At 41.6% G+C, this 22,075-nt stretch overlaps 1 protein-coding gene across 2 annotated transcripts in view; it reads left to right on the top strand.

Annotated features, from left to right (window-relative positions):
• The window catches only part of CROCC2 (ciliary rootlet coiled-coil, rootletin family member 2), a 156,227-nt gene that overhangs the window by 116,067 nt on the left and 18,085 nt on the right, over positions 1-22,075 (top strand). For both annotated transcript variants that reach the window (XR_008891056.1, XM_056564688.1), the window contains exons 24-29: positions 1,245-1,483; positions 3,427-3,586; positions 3,756-3,923; positions 6,843-7,194; positions 8,046-8,212; positions 15,277-15,397. Coding sequence is in view for 1 of the 2 variants with exons in the window: in XM_056564688.1 (XP_056420663.1) it covers positions 1,245-1,483; positions 3,427-3,586; positions 3,756-3,923; positions 6,843-7,194; positions 8,046-8,212; positions 15,277-15,397 (1,207 nt within the window). In the remaining variant the exon portion in view is untranslated. The remainder of the gene's footprint in view (positions 1-1,244; positions 1,484-3,426; positions 3,587-3,755; positions 3,924-6,842; positions 7,195-8,045; positions 8,213-15,276; positions 15,398-22,075) is intronic.

The raw sequence follows: 22,075 nt of genomic DNA, 5'->3' as shown, positions 1-22,075 counted from the left end.
GGGGGGATGATGACATGGGGGGGGGATGATTTATTTCCCACCCTAGGCTTATAGTCGAGTCAATAACTTTTCCTGGGTGTTTGGGGTGAAATTAGGGGCCTCGGCTGATATTCGGGTCGGCTTATACTCGAGTATATACGGTATATTTCCGTTTATGCAAAATGACATCTACGATTAACATCAGATGGATTCCTCCTCACCTCGTCTTTTATTTCATTAAAGGGTAAAACAAAGAGACAGATTTTGGATTCACTCATACTCCTTTTTCTGAAGCACTATGAACAGACAGGGTCTACAAGAAAACATGGTGCTTGTGAAATTGCAGGATTAGAGTGTGCAGGCCACAACAGTGATTGCACAAGGAAACCTGCAATCCTGTCATTTTACAGCTACTCATGGGCAACAACCTGAAGCTCACACCTAGCACATCCGCAGCATATTTCAGGCTACGAGCGGACAACCAGAGCTACCCGGTTGCAGCATGAAGCTTGCTCTTTTGACTGCAACCGGAGAATCCGCAGCATGAAATACGCTGTAGATGCACTCTGTGTGACCCTAGGCTAAAATTGGATTTTCAAGATTTCCACTGTACAAGACTCTTGTGTATCAGTTAGGCTGGGTTTACACTTGGCAGTTTTTTAGTTTACTGTTTCATTTGTATTACGAGCCCTGCAACTGGCTTGACCACAAGTCTGATAACCCAATTGTTAGTTTGCATAATCCGATCCACAGTCTGGCTGGAATTTACAGTCGTAATATCAACAAATCTGTATTAGACTGGTGTGAGCACAGCCTAATAATCTTTTTCTTGCAGTTTAATTTCTTTCAGTTTTGTAAGAATATTCAGCCCCAATGTACTGACTTCCCTTTTTTTAGGAAGGTTGATCTGTGTGGGGACAGTACAACAATTTAGCTATATTTTTGTGGACTCGATGAATATATCACTGCTGCCTATCCTTCTTTTTCACCTTACGTGACAACACCAAAACATTTTATCAAAGACAACATTGGATATGATTTTATTTAAATCATATTTCTGGTGATGTAACTATTTAGGGATATATTGTGACATTATTTAAACATTTTGGAATGATATTAGATCTTTGACAAAGGAGTCATATCTATGCAGTATTACAGTACATATAACTTTTAATCTATTTTGGTGACTGCTTAGCAGACAGTGGTTCCCAATCATTATGATTGCCGAGAGTGTTTCTTCTCATAAGTGCTGCTGTCCCATGCAGGTGGAGGAGCTGAGAACCCAGCTGCGCTTAGCAGAAGATGCCAGAGATGGGTTGCGAAGGGACATCATTGAAATTCAGCGCCTGCTGCGAGAGACAGAAGAGACATGTGAACTACAGAGAAAGGAAGCTTTAGAGTTGCGCCGCGATCTTGGCGACATGACGCGTGAAAGAGAAACTCTGCAGAGATCTAACACTGAACTCAGAGCATCTATCAAGAAAACTGAGACCGAGAGGAGCAGGTGGGTTTACATCAGTACAGTCAGAGCCTAAATGTTTACCGTTGTACACCATTTTGCTTAAGTCAGACCAATGTTATGAATCCACTTAACAATAAAATTACTTCTTCGACCACTAGCAGGAGCAGGTGAGGTTACTGCATACTGTTTACATATTGAACTTAAAAACGTTAACCAAGTAATAATATTGTATTCAGTTAGATCTTGCAAAACATAACATTTTTCATTGGGAATAATTTTTTTAATTGCTCCTATGTCTTTAAAAATCTACAATACGCCCGGTATGGCACCCTCTGCTGTTCATTCTATTCCCTTTCAGAATGTCCACGTATACATATATATATATATATATATATATATATATATATATATATATATAGAGCTGAGTGTTCTAGTGTGCTGATTCCTATTGGTTGGCCTGCACAATAGCTGGAGACACAAGAACATCGGGGAATGGAATGAGCTACTGAGCATGTGTGACCGTCAGCAGTGGACACATTAGATGAATGTCTTGAGAGGGAATCCAAAGAACACCAGAGGGCAGCATAACAAATATGTAATAGCCATACATCAAGCCATAACATTAAAACCAACTGTCTAATAATGGGTAGATCCCTCTTGAGCCACCAAACCATATCTAACCTGTCAAGGCATGGACTCCACAAGTCCCCTGAAGGTTTCCTGTGGTATAAAGATGTTACCAACAGATTCTTTTGAGCCCTGTAAGTAGTAAGGTGTAGCCTCCATGGAATTTTCCAGCACATCCCACAGATACTCGATCAGATTAAGATCTGGGGAATTTGAAGGCCAGTTTTATGGTTTTGAAGGCCTTTTTATGGTTCCCGCTGTATCTGATCTGGGTCCATCAGCGCCACCTGAATCTTGCTGCTAACTACATAGAAGCCTACACCATTTGACTGCTGAATTAAACATGAAATCTTTGTCATGTTACTTAAAGGGGTTATCCACCATTAGGTGATTTTAGTATGTACCTGCCAGACAGTAATGGACATGCTTAGGAAGGATCTGCACTTGTCTTGTGAGATTACCATAACACTGTGGCTAGCTTTTTGTGAACTGGTATGTCCTGTTTGACTTTTCTTTTTTTGACTACAAATCACACAATTCCATTTTCCTCCCTCCCACACATCAGCCACCCCCACCGATTGAAACATAAATGAGCTGCATCCATTCAAAGACCTGTGATTTTCAATCAGGGTGCCTACCGCTGTTGCATTAGTTGCAGATTGATCTCTCTCCCACCAAGTGATCCCTCCACCCATTGAAGCAGACAGGCTCCCTGTCATCAGCTGACTAGTGAGTCAGGTCTCAGCCACATTGCAACCTGGGAAAAATCTGAGACAACAGTCATTTTGTATACTGTTAATAATAAATATTGGGGTGAAACTCAGAGAAAAATTGTAATGTGCCTGGTCTGATCCCACAAAGCTACTGCAGCACAAAGTGCTGAAAAAGTTAATGCAGGCTGATGACAGAAAGGTGTCATAGCCTAGACCAGTGTTTCCCAACCAGGGTGCCTCCAGCTGTTGCAAAACTACAACTCCCAGCATGCCCAGACAGCCAAAGTCTGTCCGGGCTTGCTGGGAGTTGTAGTTTTGTAACAGCTGGAGGCACCCTGGTTGGGAAACAATGGCCTAGATAGTGCATTATAGACTGTGGCATATGTAGCTGTATTATCAATTTTAGGCAGATGGTTTTAATGTTATTGCTGATCACGTATATTATAAAAAGTGCTAGGGGATAAGGAGCTTTGAAGATTCTTCCCGCCATTACTCCAAGGTCAGAGAAGTCTTGTGCTAACAAAACAGAAATGAAGAAAAAGAGTGGTAGAACTGAGTTATCATTTGTCATAGTGTGTTCATAATTTAATATAGTAATAATACAGTATATGAAATAATAATTGTGATGTATTATGACTCCTCCAGCCTGCAGATGGCCATAGAAGAGAAGAATCAGCGCTTAGCCGTATTACAGGAAGCCAAATCTTGCAGTGAGCGGGAGGCGGCACAACTGAGAACTAGTTTGCGTGAGGTAGAGCGTTCACACATTGAAGCCCGCAGACAGCTTCAGGAGCTGCGCAGACAGGTATGTGTCCACGGGCTTACTTTCTACCTTTTGCTAATTCTGATAGATGCGGTGTACATTTTAATGGTGCAATCTGTAAATGTTGTAGAGATAATAACTCATATAACAAATACTGTACATTAGAATGTATACCCTGCCAGTTACTCTTTCTCCCATTATATCTACAAAGGTAAAAACACTTGGAGGAGAGAGCAGTCAGAAGGTGCAAGAAGTGGCTGAACTTCAGGCCCGGATACAACAGGAAGAGCAAAAAGAGCAGCAGAGTCGAAGGGAGTCTCTTGAATTGAGACAGCGTATAACACAGAGCGAGGCTGAGAGAGAGGCTGCTCGCAGAGAGGTATCACATAGAGACATTGGAGGAAATTTATCACAACTAATAGAAATATAAAAAGGGGGAGAAAATAAGCAATCTGTCAAGTTGTTGTTTTTATAAGAGCTGGAAACTGGTTGGTTGTTACGGGTAAAGGCCATTTTACAGGCCAACAGCTGCACAATAATAAGTGCCGCTAAACAAAACTGGCCTTCATTGGTGTTCACATGGATCAACCAGAATTGCTGGATCATTCGTGCGGCCGTTTAACTTCATTACCTGCTTACACAGGGAATTGTACGGCCGATAAAAATTGTTTACATTTCGCTTAAAAGATGTGATCAGCTACAAGAACAACGTTCTTATGAATAGTCACTGATTCAGCCAGTAATCAGCCTGTGCATAAGGGCCTTAAAGGGGTACTCCGTCCCTAGCATCTTATCCCCTATCCAAAAGATAGGGGATAAAATGTAAGATTGCGGGGGTCCCGACACTGGGGACCTCCGGGATCTCTGCTGCAGCGCCCCGCTAGCATTACAGCACAGAGCAAACTCGCTCTGTGCGTAATGACCGGTGATACAGGGGCCGGAGCATCGTGACGTCATGGCTCCGCCCCCTCAATACAAGTCTATGGGAGGGGCCGTGGCGGCCATCTCGCCCCCTCCCATAGACTTGTATTGAGGGGGCAGGCCATGACGTCAAGAGGGGGCAGGGCCGTGACATCACGATGCTCCGGCCCCTGTATCGCCGGTCATTACGCACAGAGCGAGTTTGCTCTGTGCAGTAATGCTAGCGGGGTGCTGCAGCAGAGATCCCGGGGGTCCCCAGTGGCGGGACTCCTGCGATCTTACATCTTATCCCCTATCCTTTGGGAGTACCCCTTTAACTCCATGTATTTCTTGCATTAGGTTTGATAACTTTGTCTTTATAATCTGTTAACTCTTTATAAACTGCTAACCATCTTTTATGTCTGCATAAAATGTAGATTTTTCCAGAACTCTTCTTTGTTTATGTGATCTGACATTTTATAGTAGATACATTATGGAAGAAAACATATCCCCTATCCACAAGATGAGGGATACATTTTAGATTGGGTCAAACCACTGGGGCCCCCTGCAATCTCCTGTGCGGGCCCTGGCTCTCCCCAGGAATGCAGCATCACAACCCCCGCACAAAGCAGTGGTCGGCCACCACTTCGTGCGAGGGGGCCATGATGCTGTGTTTCTGGGGAGATCTGGGAGGTCGCGGGGTGCCCCAGCGGTCGGACCCCCCCCCCAATTTGAAACTTAACCCTTACCCTGCAGATAGGGGAAAAGTTTTCTTGCATTATACTTCTTCTTTAACTCTATTGAGTTAATACAGAGGAGTCCTCCATTCAGGACCCTCATCAGTCACAAAAGGTGTCTATCTGGAGGCCCATTATTATCTATGCAGTACAACAGAAGCCCATTGGTTTCAGTGGACAACATGTTAATGCTTCATTTTTCCTTTGGTGGAGTTATAAGGAATTGAACACTTGCATTAATACTCCCTTGCAGATTACAACAGGGTTCACATCAGCAAGACACTGTAATAAGCATGTTTTCTCAGGATGCTTTAAACAACAAAGGGCTTCTTCAAAGTAGACAACCCCTTTACCTGGCATTTAAGCTCACACATTGATCTACACAGTGGTAAAGGGAGACAATGTGATCTGAATAGAGCGTTAACCCTTTAACGACACATGACGTAAATGTATGTCCTGCTGTCCTGGTACATTTACGTCCTGTACATGACGCGAGCACCAGAGCGGTGCTCGCATCATACACGGCAGGTCCCGGCTGCTATCAGCAGCCAGGGACCTGCCGGTAAGGGCGGACATCAGCGATGTGCTGATGTCTGCCATTAACCCCTCAGATGCTGTGATCAGTACAGATCAGGGCATCTGCAGCAATGCGGGCGTTTGAATGGATGATCGGATCGCATGTGGCACATCCACAGGGATCTGATGATACAAGATGGAGGCCGGAGGTCTCCTTACCTGCTCTGGCCATCATCCTGGGGTCTTCTTCTCTGGTCTGCTGTAAGGTAGTAGATCGCTGATAATACTGATCAGTGCTATGCCTATGCATAACACTGTTCAGTATCTGCAATCTAAGGATTGCTATAGATGGCCCCTTATGGGGACATAAAAAGTGTAAAAATAAAAAATAGTAAAAAGTTTTTAAAAAATTTGAAAAAGCCCCTCCCCAATAAAAATTTTAATGACGCCTTTTTCCCATGTGACCCCAAAAAGCGTTAAAAAAACTAAACATATTTGGTATAGCTGCGTGTGTAAACTATCAAAATAATGTTAATGACTCCATATGGTGAACAGCGTAAATATAATTAAAACAATAGTTTTTTGTCACATCACATTCGGAAAAAAAAAAATTAAGAAAAAACTATTAAAAAATCACATATATGCAAAAGTGTGAAATATGAGAACATTAAAGGTGGTAAGAACAGAGTATTTTTAAACATACCAATCCCCAGAAATAGTTCTGCTTCTCATTTATACACACACAGGGCTGCTCATCCTAAAAATTCACCTAAAATGAGAGGTACACTTTAAGTACAGGACAGGTACTCAGCATTTTAAAGAATCATTTATAAAGCAATATTTTTCAAATAGATCATTAAAAGTGATGATTTCTTACACTCTCCACCATAATATTGTAGTTCAGAAATGACTCTTTATTTCATTCTATCATCTTGTATATATATTATGTATAATATTGGGATGTGTGTCTTTTGCTACTGGTATGTAGGCCTATAATATTATAAAAAGTTATTGCTAACTTAAATACTATACAGTTCAATGAATGCGGCCCAAAGCCAGAGCATCACTTTATATGTTATGCATTATCAATGCCAGATTTCCATAGCTAGAGTGAATCCATCTAATGTACCTCCACCTTTTCTCAGATTTTGTCTTTGCAGCAACGTTTTTCAGCTTTAGAGTCATCATCTCGCCAGCGTGAGAGAGATTTTGAGCAGAGGCTAAGTGAGAGTCGTGCAGGAGAGCAGCGTCTGCAGGAAGGATGCAAGACACTTCAGGAGCAGCTGCAGCGGGGAGCCACAGAGGCGACCGATCTAAAACTGAAGCTTGGGGCTTGTGAGACTCGGGTTCGAGCTTTAGAAACTGAACTAAATCGGGTCCAGGCAGGCCGCAGGGAAGCGGAAACCCAGCTAAATAGCCTACACTCAGCTCTGCGACGTACATTAGGAATCAGAGGCCGCAGCCCCTCACCTCATAGAGGAATGTCTCCCAGTAAAGGTAACCGATTGTAACCAGATGTCCTTATAAACACACATTTTGCAAGTGGGTTTATTCCCATATTATTGGGTTTGGGCTTCTGAATCTGTGACGGCCGTCACGCCCCCTCCCATAGACATGAATGGCGTCACTAGGGGTGTGATGTCACTCCCCCGTCTCAGAGGCAGCGCCCGGCGCAGAATGTCGGGGGCTGCAACGAGTTTGCGGGGGTCCCCAGTGGCGGGACCCCTGCGATCATACATCTTATCCCCTATCCTTTGCATAGGGGAAAAGATGTATAAAGCTTAGTAAATGTCTATAAAATCTGAATGCTGTATAAGGACATGGGGGCTGATGTTTTAAGCTCTGTGCAGTTGGTGCGCATTTTTGGTTCGGGCTGTCTTACTTGTGTGTTTGGGCATGGTTTCACTGGTGCACCATAGATGATATGTGACTATTACAACGGCCACTCCACCCCAGACAATGTTCAGCTAGACACACTGTGCACACCAGATGTATCATGCTCATATTTGAGATACAATTATAATGCTCAGCAGGCCAAGTCTATTTTTCACGTCTGCTGCGGAAATCTGTGCGCCAGTGAGCAATCCAAAGTCACACCTTAACATTAGCCGGCATGCATTAAAAGGTCATCATCATTTTCAGCTGACCAAACTGACATAGTAAAAACATGCACCAAAACCTCCCTGATCATACATGACCTCCATAATTCTTTGACGTTGTTGTGTAAACAGGTAGTCATTTGGTAGTAAAAAAAATAATGAGGGAATTCACTTCAATGGATGAAGTGCCTGCTTTTACCTACTGTATATTGTATTACATTGCTTATTTTAATTCAATATACTGTGTAGGTCTTGACGGCTCTGTGAGCGCTTTCTTGGATGGACGAAGGACACCATGTTCACGAGGAGGGTCTCCTGACCGTAGTCGTTCTCCTTACCCAGAAATTGAACCTGAGGGAGTGATTGCAGCTCTTAAGGATTTTCTGCAGGATTTAAGGGAGACCCAGAGGGAGAGGGTAAGGATCTTAAGACAATGTCATTGCTACAACACACTGGCCAAGATTCATCAATCTGCCTGAATCCTATATTGGTTTCTCCCATATCAACCAATCACAGCTCAGCTGTTATATTTTAATGAACTCCAGTAATAAGAAAGCTAAACTGGGATTGGTTGATATTGGCAAAAACCGACCGTTTTGGTTTTAGGCATATTGATAAATCAGCTACTATATCAGTTTACCTAGGGCTGTCAGTAAGGGAGCACCATCAGGAAATTAACTGCTTGGATATGTTTTGCGAGGTTACTGGGAATTTTTATTGTTCAGAAGAGAACTAAAACATTGCACTATAAGAAAATGTAGCCAAGCTCTAAACACTTCCTATGAGATTTGTAAATAATCCTCCCAGCTACTCCTGTAAATGAGTAAAAATGTTGCTTTCCTGCAACTGTTTAGTTGCCAATATAAACAGGTATAAATGCATAGGAATAGCATTTAACTTCACTGCCCCCTTCAGTTACTCTACTGGGTCCGCAAGGCTGAGATACAGAGTATTGCTTGATGGGGTTATTGCACCAGGGAGCTGCTATAGCTGAACTGTAAGGGTATGTTTACATATGGCACTTGTGCAATAGATGTAGCTTTTTTTTCATTTTGGCAGGAATATACTTTTTTACACAGAGAAGCTGGAAAAAACAACAATTCCATTTGTGAACATAACCTAACTCTTGAGTCTTTGCTTTTAATACACATTACAGTGAATTACATAGAATTACACTGATGTTACTTGTTGATACTCTCCTTCCGGAAAGGAGAGCCAGCAGTGTCATAGATTTGATTATTGATGTATTGCATATTTATTCATTATTTATTCAGTAATTAAATACAGTGGGGAAAAAAGTATTTAGTCATCCACCAATTGTGCAAGTTCTCCCACTTAAAAAGATGAGACGCCTGTAATTTTTATCATAGGTATACCTCAACTATGAGAGACATAATGAGAGAAAAAATCCATACAATCACATTGTCTGATTTTTAAAGAATTTATTTGCAAATTATGGTGGAAAATAAGTATTTGGTCATTAACAAAAGTTCATCTCAATACTTTGTTATATACCCTTGTTGGCAATGACAGAGGTGAAATGTTTTCTGTAAGTCTTCACAAGGTTTTCACACACAATTGCTGGTATTTTTGCCCATTCCTCCATGCAGATCTCCTCTAGAGCAGTGATGTTTTGGGGCTGTCGCTCGGCAACATGGGCTATCAACTCCCTCCAAAGGTTTTCTATGGGGTTGAGATCGGGAGACTGGCTAGGCCACTCCAGGACCTTGAAATGCTTCTTACAAAGCCACTCCTTTGTTGCCTGGACGGTGTGTTTGGGATCATTGTCATGCTGAAAGACCAAGCCACGTTTCATCTTAATGCCCTTGCTGATGGAAGGAGGTTTTCACTCAATATCTCACGATACATGGCCCCATTCATTCTTTCCTTTACACGGATCAGTCGTCCTGGTCCTTTTGCTGCAAAACAGCCCCAAATTATGATGTTTCCGCCCCCATGCTTCACAGTAGGTAAGGTGTTCTTTGGATGCAACTCAGCATTCTTTCCCCTCCAAACACGACGAGTTGAATTTTTACTACAAAGTTCTACTTTGGTTTCATCTGACCATATGACATTCTCCCAATCCTCTTCTGGATCATCAAATGCTCTCTAACAAACTACAGATAGGTTCGGATATGTACTGGTTTAAGCAGGGAGACACATCTAGCACTGCCCGATTTGAGTCCCTGGTGGCGTAGTGTGTTACTGATGTAAGCCTTTGTTACTTTGGTCGCAGCTCTCTGCACGTCATTCACTAGGTCCCCTTTTGTGGTTCTGGGATTTTTTCTCACTGTTCTTGTGATCATTTTGACACCACAGGGTGTGATCTTGTGTTGAGCCCCATATCGAGGGAGATTATCAGTGATCTTGTATGTCTTCCATTTTCTAATATTTGCTCCCACAGTTGATTTCTTCACACCAAGCTGCTTGCCTATTGCAATATTCAGTCTTCCCAGCCTGGTGCAGGTCTACAATTTTGTTTCTGGTGTCCTTCAACAGCTCTTTGGTCTTGGCCATAGTGGAGTTTGGAGTGTGACTGTTTGAGATTGTGGACAGGTGTCTTTTATACTGATAACAAGTTCAAACAGGTGCCATTATTACAGGTAATGAGTGGAGGACAGAGGAGACTCTTAAAGAAGGAGTTACAGGTCTGTGAGAGCCAGAAATCTTGCTTGTTTGTAGGTGACTAAATACTTATTTTACTGAGGAATTTACCAATTAATTCATTAGAAATCCTACAATGTGATTTCCTGTATTCTTTCCCACCATTCTGTATCTCATAGTTGAAGTGTACCTATGAGGAAAATTACAGGCTTCTCTCATCTATTTAAGTGGGAGAACATGTACAATTGGTAAATACTTTTTTCCCCATTGTATATAAAAATATGTTATAAAAAAAACAATAAACAACTTAAATTAGTTAAAAAATAAAAACCAGAGTGCCCCTTCCATCACACAGTAGCAACAGCAGGTCTCCACTCCCCAGCCACCCCCCTATAACAGGTCTCCCCTTATATAACTGGAATCCACTTACACCTCCCATAACAAGTCTCCCCTCTCCAGCCCCCCCCCCCCAATAACAAGTCTCCCTCTTCCAGTCCCTCCTCCTCATGTATAAGGGGTCCAAGGCCTCTCTCTGACACCCCTCTCTGTTGTTTGTTCTGTATACTGAAATTTTAAGGGGTTGTCCAGCAAAAGAAGCAACCTATGTATGGTGTAAAACAAAATTAATACGACTAATATAATTTTTTTTTGCCATAGTTCAAGATCATTGATGTCAAGAGGGGGAGCTCATATTACTTCTCATAACATATAAAGACAGCAGTGGACCTGTTGTGACTGAAGCTACTGTAAATGAGAAAGGCTTCCTCTTGCCTTGAAGTCTAATGAGAAGTAATATAAGCTCCCCCTATTCACATCAATCGTCTTCTCCTAAGCAGACCGAAAGGGAGAAAAGAGCTCTGTGTTTAACGTGGCATCACAGCTACAAGGGAGAGAGCAGAGCTGATAAGGAAATGTCTGTTCAGTGTGGTTGATAACATTATATTATTAAGTTGCTTTGTCATACTTTTTTCACCATACACGGGGTGTTTCTTTTGCTGTGTGTATGACTTTAATAAAGATGGATTTTATCAGATGATTACTGATGTGTGATGCTTTCAACTCCTCTTTTTCTGTTTTTAGTATTGTTATCTCTTTGGGGTGTTAGGTTACACACTCTAATTTGCTATTTAGGTGTGGCTTCTTTGCTTAAACTTGTATATGTCTTTGAAATGTCAAAAGTTTTTTTAAATGACAGGGGCATTTTAAGACCATTATTCATAGGAAAACAAGTCTTCTGGAGCTTTATTTTGGTAGTGACAAGGAAACCCCTTGCCTTGTTTAACCCCTTAAGGACCAGGCGTTTTTCGCACTTTCGTTTTTTTCCTCCTTACCTTTAAAAAAATCATAACTCTTTCAATTTTGCACCTAAAAATCTGTATTATGGCGTATTTTTTGCGCCACCAATTCTACTTTGTAATGACATCAGTCATTGTACCCAAAAATCTACGCGAAATGGAGAAAAAAATCATTGTGCGACAAAATTGAAAAAAAAATGCCATTTTGTAAATTTTGGGGGCTTCCGTTTCTACGTAGTACATTTTTCGTTAAAAATGACACCTTCTCTTTATTCTCTAGGTCCATACGGTTAAAATGATACCCTACTTATATAGGTTTGATTTTGTATTACTACTGAAAAAAAATCATAAATACATGCAGGAAATGTATACGTTTAAAATTGTCATTTTCTGAGCCCTATAACTTTTTTATTTTGTTCAGGGGCTATGAGGGCTCATTTTTTGCGCCGTGATCTGAAGTTTTTGTCGGTACCATTTTTGCATTGATCTGACTTTTTGATCGCTTTTTATTCATCTTTTCATGATATAAAAAGTGACCAAAAATACGCTATTTTGGACTTTGGAATTTTTTCGCACGTACGCCATTGAACGTGCGGTTTAAAAAGCGGTATATTTTTATAATTCGGACATTTCCACACGCGGCGATACCACATATGTTTATTTTTATTTTTATTTACACTGTGTTTTTTTTATTCTTGGAAATGCCGGGTGATTCAAACTTTTATTAGGGGAAGGGATCATTGAAAGGCTTAATGATTTTTTTACACTTTTCTTATGCAATATTATAGCCCCCAGGGTGGGCTATAACATTGCATGTACTGATCTTTACCACTGATTGAGGCATCTCCATAGGAATGCATCAATCAGTGTTTTCGGCAATTGAATGCTCAAGCCTGGATCTCAGGCTTGAAGCATTCATTCGGCGATCGGACTGCAGGAAGGAGGGTAAGAGACCTTCCTCCTGAAGTTCAGCTGTTCGGCATGCCGCGATTATACCGCGACAATCCCGAACAGCTCCCTGAGCTAACCGGCACATTTTACTTTCACTTTTAGCCGTGCAGCTCAGCTTTGAGCGCGCGGCTAAAGGGTTAATAGGGCGCGGCACCGCGATCAGTGCCGCGCGCTATTAGCGGCGGGTCCCGGCTTCACTATGACGCCGGGCCCGCCGTGATATGATGCAGGGTCACCGTGTAACCCCGCGTTATATCACGGGAGCTGGACTAGGGGCGTAAGTTCACGCCCTTGGTCCTTAACGACGCAGGACGTAAATGTACGTCCTGGTGATGTGGTACTTATGCACCAGGACGTACATTTACGTCCTGAGCATAGCCGCGGGCATCGGAGCGATGCCGGCATCATCCGCGGCAGGTCCCGGCTGTGGATCGCAGCCAGGGACCCGCCGGTAATGGCGGACACCCGCAATTCCGCCATTAACCCCTCAGATGCCGTGATCAATACAGATCACTGCATCTGCAGCATCGCGATCACTTAACAGGATGATCGGATCGCCCACAGCTCTGCCGCGGCGATCCGATCTTCCTGCACGGCAGACGGAGGTCCCCTCACCTGCCTCCGCTGTCTTCCGGGAGTCTTCTGCTCTGATCTGCCTTCCCGCAGACCAGAGCAGAAGATGACCGATAACCCTGATCAGTGCTATGTCCTATACATAGCACTGAACAGGATTAGCAATCGAGTGATTGCTTTAAATAGTCCCCTATGGGGACTATAAGAGTGTAAAAATAAAAGGAAAAAAAATAAAAGGAAAAAAAATTTGAAAAACCCCCTCCCCCAATAAAAACGTAAATTGTCCCATTTTCCCTATTTTACCCCCAAAAAGTGTAAAAAAAATGATTTTATATACATATTTGGTATCGCCGCGTGCGTAAATATCCTTACTATTAAAATAAAATTTAAATGATCCCGTACGGTGAACGTCGTGAATGTAAAAAAAAAAAAAAAAGTCCAAAATAGCTGCTTTTTTATAACATTTTATTCCCAAAAAAATTATAATAAAATAGGTAATAATAAAAAAGGTAATAGAAGTTTTGTATAAGCAAATATGGTATTAATAAAAAGTACAGATCACGGCGCAAAAAATGAGCCCTCATACTGCCGCTTATACGGAAAAATGAAAAAGTTATAGGTCTTCAAAATAGGGGGATTTTAAACGTATTAATTTGGTTAAAAAGTTTGCGATTTTTTTTAAGCGCAACAGTAATAGAAAAGTGTATAATCATGGGTATCATTTTAGTCGTATTGACCCAGAGAATAAAAAACACATGTCATTTTTACCATAAATTGTACGGCGTGAAAACAAAACCTTCTAAAATTAACAAAATTGCGGTTTTCTTTTTAATTTCCCCATACAAATGGTATTTTTTTGGTTGCGCCATACATTTTATGGTAAAGTGAGTGACTGCATTACAACGGACAACTGGTCGCGCAAAAAACAAGCCCTCATACTAGTCTGTGGATGAAAATATAAAAGTTATGATTTTTTGAAGAGGAGGAGGAAAAAACGAAAGCGTAAAAATAAAATTGTCTGAGTCCTTAAGGTCCAAATGAGTCCTTAAGGGGTTAACAGGTTAAAGGGGTACTCTGGTGAAAAACTTTTAGTTTTTTTTAAATCAACTGGTGCCAGAAAGTTAAACAGATTTGTGAATTACTTCTATTAAAAAATCTTAATCCTTCCTGTACTTATTAGCTGCTGAATACTACAGCGGAAATTCTTTTCTTTTTGAAAGACAGAGCTGTCTGCTGACATCGTGACCACAGTGCTCTCTGCTGACATCTCTGTCCATTTTAGGATCTGTCGAGAACAGCATATGTTTGCTATGGGGATTTCCTTTTACTCCGGACAGTTCCTTAAATGGACAGAGATGTCAGCAGAGAGCACTGTGCTCATGATGTCAGCAGACAGCTCTGAGATTCAAACGGAAAAGAATTTCCACTGTAGTATTCAGCAGCTAATAAGTACAGGAAGGATTAAGATTTTTTAATAGAAGTAATTTACAAATCTGTTTAACTTTCTGGCACCAGTTGATTTAAAAAAAAAAAGTTTTTCACCGGAGTACCGCTTTAAAGCCTTGGCTCCATACAAGTCATGTTATGGCTACATACAGCTCACTGGTTGTAAGGAGCCTCAGCAATAGGGCACCCATAGACTCCCCTGGGGCTGTACTGTAACTTTTTAGCCTATGATTTAATACCATTATTAATTTTTTATTAGATTTCATTTGAGTTTGACAAAAATGAGATTATGCTCCCCCAGACGTAATATTATGGCCGTAGGGGGCCTCTATGTGCCGCCATACAGCCTCCAGCATTTCCTCTAGGACATATAGGGCACTTATCACTAATATAGAGGTTGTTTTATCACTTTAATCTACATTATCCAGGCTGCAGGAATGAAAACAGGTTTAATATAGATAATATCATGTAATGGCTAAATAATGCCGGAGATTTTCTACCCTTTGAAGACACGTTTCCCTTGTTCTATAAACATTCTATGTCATCTAAATGTAACCTTTGCCGCTTTTCATCCTGTTTAATCACTAACAACCATCTTTTGCCATTTACAGGATGAGGCTGGCATACAGATTGTGTCTCTACGCAGGCAACTGGATGACAGCGCTAACCATTGTGAGAGGTTGCAGAATCAGCTGCAGAAACTGCAGAGGCAGCTGACCGAGCTTCAGGAAGGTATCTCTCTTTTTCCAAGCCTTAATACGAATGCTCAAGATTGTAACCAGTTCCAAACCTTGCAGTAAAACTTAAAGAGGCATTCCAGACTGAGACATATTATGGTGTATCAAAAAAACACTAAAACATCAAAGCAGTTCATAACTCCCATAAACTATAATTGTGAGAGCAGTATTTGTGTATGACCTTCTCTCCCCCTGGTCATTTCTAGAGTGGGTATTAGAAGATCAGGAGACCCTTTCCTTCTAATATGTGGAGGTCCCAAAGACCGAACCAACTCATATCAGCTATTATGGGTATATCCTGTGAATACAGGATTGCTTTGAATAAAACATATGCGCTGCGTTTTGCCTAATATTGGGCCTGAGTGCGCCGAAGGGAAAATACTGTCTTAGGCTGAGTTTTTACTATGATTTAACTATACGGCAAGCGAATATGGCTGGGGGGAGCGAAAACCGGCCGCTCCCGTATCCCAGCCAGACCCGACCCGTATCTAATTCATTCCAATGAGCCAACCAGAGTGAAACGGTGAAGTGAATTAGATACGGGCCGAGTCCGGCTGGGATACGGGAGCGCCTGGTTTTTGCTCCCCCCAACCAGATCCGGTTCCCGTATAGTAACATCGTAGTGTGAACCAAGCCCAATGGCAGCAGTGCATTCCCTGCATTACTAGGATGCAGCTTGCTTGTCTTTGCCCTGATGTTGTGGGCTGTTTAGAATAGCAATGCACTTGTGGCCCCCAGACCATGAGTTGTGCACCCCTAGGGTAGAGCATTATACTCTTTTAGACCACTTTCTACATTTATTGTTTTGTTCATTTTACTTTCATTGTCAGGCTTTGAATTTGAGAATTGTTGGTGTTCATAATACCCTAGTTTAACGCAGGGTCATGTTTGTCCAGGAAATCATTTACAGGACATGGGTACATTCCATTTTAATTAACAATCATGTAAAGAAACAAATATTATTTAGCAGTTATTGTTTTAGGGCCAATGGAAAAAAAGATGCAGGTCATTTATACAAAAAGGAATCATAAGGAAGGATACAATATTGCATGTGTAAAATCAAATGACTATTTAACTAATAGAACCCTGCTGGGAAAAGGAATCTTTATATTACAATTAGAGTATGTATGGTTGCATATAAACTGTGCTGTATATATAAGAATAGGAACAGGATTCCTAAGACCAAAATTATCAGAGTGTTGAATCACTAAAAGTGACAGCTTATACCTGTATCTTATGCTTTAGGGTAGGGTCACACTAATTCACAGAAACCAAATAACAGGTCTATTGACACCAAAATATTATCACAGAATTCAAGACCATTAAAATATAACTTTTAAAATATAACTAATATTACTAGCCCATAAAACAAGGGTACCACAAAATCAAAACACAGATAGTATTACTCACCAATTGGATTAAAATTCAAACAGGTGAAACATCACCAAAATCACCAGAGATGTGTCTGATAAAGTACATGACACACATCACATCAGCCACTCAGGGTCTGAATACAGTTAGAAATAATATTACCAAGTATACAAATATGTCTATATTAAACCCTAACCCCAGATGGCACAGGGTGGGATAAGGGGAGGGACAACTGGGGGGCCGGGGTTGGGAGCCTGTCACTCCCTCCAATATTCCGTGTTAATGGCCCTCACCCTAGGCGGAATTGTCGCCCTAAGAAGGACAGTCCCGCACAAACCTCCTAATCTATACTGTCAATTGCCTATAATAAACTAACTAACTAAAGAATTGCTGTCTCTCTACCCGGGCAAACCCCTAATTCACTATGTGTATTGATAGTAGCACAACAATTAAACTGCAAAAAATATGCACAGAGAGGGGTGCAAAAAATGCCACTGGGTTGATGCTAATTGTGAGCCGCTATATTGTATGTTGCGCCTTAATACAGGTAAGTATGTATATATATTAGTGGATGCAGTAAAGAGATAAAGCAGCAGCCATACAGGTCAAGCGCGGAGCACACATAAATATAGATATGCAGCTGCAGTAGATATACATCACCAAAGCAGGCGTGACAACAAGCGGTTAATGTGTCACAGGCGACAACTCACTCACAAAAGCGACAAGTAGCTAGTTATCCCAAGCCATGCAATAATATAAGCGCGACACCAAGCCAGCACAGTGACAATAGAACCAAGATAGATCCACACTTACTGACAGGGCAGCCTTCTGCTAGCTAAGAATAGCATATATGCCTGAAAATGTATGAGATGATACATAAATGTATACTTATATGGATAGCTGTTCCATGAATATCAAGTCAAAACTCTCGACGCGTTTCTCCCATCACGGTCATCAGGAGAGTAGATGAGATGAAGGTACATGTGGCTCAAACCGCTGGCGTTCCCCTACATGGAGATCCCATCTGGAGTGGCGGCATCTATGTCTGATGTTTGCGTTCTTAAATATGCCGCTCATGATGGGTAACTCCGCCTTGTTGTATGAATATGTCCATCCATTGGTTACTAACCTGACCTGGACGTCATCCGTGAAGAGGAGTCTCCCGACTTCAACGTTTCACTGGACGGAAGTCCCGGGACTTCACAATATCATGCGTGTTACAGGCCGGATATGACTACATACGCCGGCAAATACAGGATCAAACCTCCGTTGTAAACCGGAAGTGAGGTTGCGCGCATGCTCAATAGAGCGATATGCGCTAAGCTGGTAAACCAATTTCCAGGATGTCTCCAGTGTGCGTGTCACGGTGCGTTCCATGATAAAGGACATGCGCACAACGAAGCATCTATGTTACATATAATGCACTGATGTCTCTAGATATTGGGCGCTCCTGAACAGGAACGCATGCGCAGCGTAAGTGTCCCATATCTTGGCATAAAGCACAAGACATATACATATATCAATCTATATATGTTGCCAGTAGTTCGCATGACACGAGCGTATATGCATGAGATCATTACCATCCTAGAATGCCAAGGTGGACCAGAACCCATGCATTACATATCTCTTTATGATGTTAATCAATAATAAACTACAGTAGTTAGTATCTTCTGTAAGTCATACTATAGTAAGATAAGCTACGGGGCATAGATACTTCTAAGGTGAGTATACAGGAGGGGACAAGAGCCAAATTTGGGTCACAACAGATGTATTATATAAAATTCTAGGTTCAGAAGATTCCGAACCATTAGATATGACACAGTAAAGGCACATTACACTAGTGCCGATAAGGCAGAATTATTAAATCATAGATTAGACCGGGTTTAAATTAATTGACCAAAGATAGTTGACCAAAGATGTAACAAAAATCAGAACGTAGAGAAAAAACCTAAATAAAACAACCAAATGCAATGGCTTCATTAAGTCCCAGGGGTGCTTGTGATTTTATTCTAAAGATCCATTGTAGTTCTTTCTGTAGTAACAGCCTATCAAAGTTGCCCTTCCGAGGGGACGGACGAACCACTTCAAGGACAAAAAATTTAGGGTAGGGTCACACACAGCACATCTGCAGCGTATTTGACGCTGTGGATGTACTGCTGGCAGGCCCTGCTGTGGCCGGGTAGCTCTGTGTGTCAGCTTTTGACTGCCAGTGGGAAATCTGCCACTACGAGTGGACACACTGAGCTACCGGAAGCTTGCTTTGCTGTCGCTCTGTGATGGCTGTCAAATACGATCCGGATGCACTTAGTGTGACCCTTCCCTAAGGATAATTTATCACCTGACTTATGCAGCTCTCTCAAAAGGCATTATTGGGCTAGGTTTTAACACAGGTTTTTTTCTAATGTTTTTTGGAAAACTGCAGGAAGAATTCATTCTATCATATTTCCCATTCCCTTTATACATTTCTGACCTTGGCTCAAAAACTACAGTGGCAGTTTACCAAAAAAAAAAATACCAGAAAAAACCTATGTGGAAACCTAGCCTTATTGTAGTAACAGAGATCCTGATTCTAGCACTGTGTTTCATTTTATGTTTTTGTTATAGTTTTTATAAAGCCACTGTTTATTAGCTGCAGCACTGTCCGAGCATTGTGTGGCTCATATACATACTGGGCAGGCTCCTCCAACCGCTGAGCATCAGCTTTCTTCCTTTACTATGCATAGGCAGAGAGCTGTCAGTCTGTTGTGGGTAGGCAGAGGATTCTGGCAGCTCATGAATATTGAGAACTAAAGAGGACATGCACATAAATGAAAGGGTTAGCAACACAACTAATAAACAGTGATTTAAAGGGATACTACAGTGGAAAACTGTGGTTTTCATATCAACTGGCTCCAGAAAGTTACAGATTTGTAAATTACTTCTATAAAAAAATCTTAATCCTTTCAGTACTTATCAGCTGCTGTATACTACAGAGGAAGTTGAGTTGTTCTTTTGTGTCTGACCACAGTGCTCTCTGCTGACACCTCTGTCCATGTCAGGAACTGTCCAGAGTAGGAGCAAATCCCCATAGCAAATCTCTCCTGCTCCGGACAGTTCCTGACATGGACAGAGGTGTCAGCAGAGAGCACTGTAGTCAGACCGAAAAAAACAACTCAACTTCCTCTGTAGTATACAGCAGCTGATAAGTACCAGAAGGATTACGATTTTTTTTATAGAAGTAATTTACAAATCTTTTTAACTTTCTGGCACTAGATGATTTGAAATTTTTTTTTCCCACCAGAATATTCTCTGAGGAAGCTTGTTGCGAAACAACGTTGTTGGGGTTGGCGTTCTGGACGAGGGTAAGATGTCCGCAGTATGCACCTATGATGGGCGATGGGGGTTTGGAGTCTTTTGAGCCGTTTTTCCAGGACTAAGGGGTTTGCTGTGTCTCTTTTCTCAGCACTTTTACCCCAGTTCCTGGGGCCGTGGTCCCGCTCCTCCCATAACTCCCACTATCATAACTGCATACATGATCTCTTGCTGTGCGGGTATATCTCTTTAGGGCAGTGTGCAATATTATGATTAATAATCTGACTATCTTCTGTGTGTATACGTTTACATGTATAGGCTTAAGCTGCTAGTATATATTTGTACAGCTATACTCCTTTCAGTATGTATACAACAGATTTGAGGTTTCTTTGGTAAACCCATCTTCTTACATATTGCAGTCCCATTTTTTACCTGGCCCCTCTCCAGTTGCCATAGTAGTCTGTCTCCGTTGTTCCATTTTACCTAATTTTATTATCACCAATAATAACGCTTATACACCTTTTGTACTTTATCTCTTCGGTTATTCTATGGATGGTAATATACGACACTGGAGACTTTGTTTCCAAAAACCTATACTATAGTGCCCTTATCTTTTGGTTTATTAGGTTATTCACTAGGTTCCCCCCCCCCCCCCCCCATGTGGTTCTGTGATTTTTGCTCACCGTTCTGGTGATAATTTTGACACCATGTGGTGAGATCTTGCTTGGAGCCCCAGATCGAGGGAGATTATCAGTGGTCTTGTATGTCTTCCATTTTCTAATAATTGCTCCCACAGTTGATGTCTTCACACCAAGCTGCTTGCCTATTGCAATATTCAGTCTTCCCAGCCTGGTGCAGGTCTACAATTTTGTTTTTGGTGTCCTTTGACAGCTCTTTTGTCTTGGTCATAGTGGAGTTTGGAGTGTGACTGTTTGAGGTTGTGGACAGGTGTCTTTTATACTGATAACAAGTTCAAACAGGAGCCATTAATACAGGTAACGAGTGAAGGACAGAGGAGACTCTTAAAGAAGAAGTTACAGGTCTGTGAGAGCCAGAAATCTTGCTTGTTTGTAGGTGACCAAATACTTATTTTCCACCATAATTTGCAAATAAATTCTTTAAAAATCAGACCATGTGATTTTATGGATTTTTTTTCTCATTCTGTCTCTCATAGTTGAGGTATACCTATGATGAAAATTACAGGCCTCTCTCATCTTTTTAAGTGGGAGAACTTGCACAATTGGTGGCTGACTAAATACTTTTTTGCCCTATTGTATTTCTTCTGCTGGCTTATTTCATGTCACTTTTTCTGTGCTCAGTTATGTCTGTGAACAATTCTCAACACTAGAACTTCACAGCCTGGGGCTACGTTTTAAAAGGGTGTGACCATAAAGCCATAACAAGGAGCTGGGAAGGGAGGGAACTTTATCCTATTTTCTGTACGAGAAGCTTCACAAGCTGTAACATAATGGCCCGGATTATTACATAAATGGGGAACATCACATTTGTTCTTTAAAATCCATCCTCACTAATGAACTGTGTGAAGTAAAAGACACGATGACAGCTTTTTACATTTCATGCTCACACAAGGATGACAACTACTTGAGGCCTGCATGGAACACCCCGCCAGTAAAACTTTTGTTGTGTCACACAAGGTTATTTCTGTGGAAACAGTCCCCTATTCTGTTGTTTTAACATTGATAGATAGTACATAGACAATTCTACAGAGAACCCGGTATTGCCCAGTCCTTCTACCTAAACTTGTGGAAGAAAAAAATTTATAATGGCGCTTTTGTCCTTATATCCCATCCTGGAGATCCCATCCTCATATCCCCACCCCACCTCATATACGACCTCATAGCCCGTCCTCATATCCCGTCCTCAGGTGGGGCGGAGCAGTGATGAAAAGATTGTAGGCCAAAAATAGAAGTGGGTGTAAATTGTGGAAGAGGAAGGGGCTTGCAAGCCAGACCGACATATTCACCCACGGATGTGGAGTTTGTGGGGTGAT

Source organism: Hyla sarda, chromosome 3 (assembly GCF_029499605.1).
Source record: "Hyla sarda isolate aHylSar1 chromosome 3, aHylSar1.hap1, whole genome shotgun sequence".
Taxonomy (NCBI): Eukaryota; Metazoa; Chordata; class Amphibia; order Anura; family Hylidae; genus Hyla; species Hyla sarda.
This window is presented reverse-complemented; position numbering and strand designations above follow the sequence as displayed.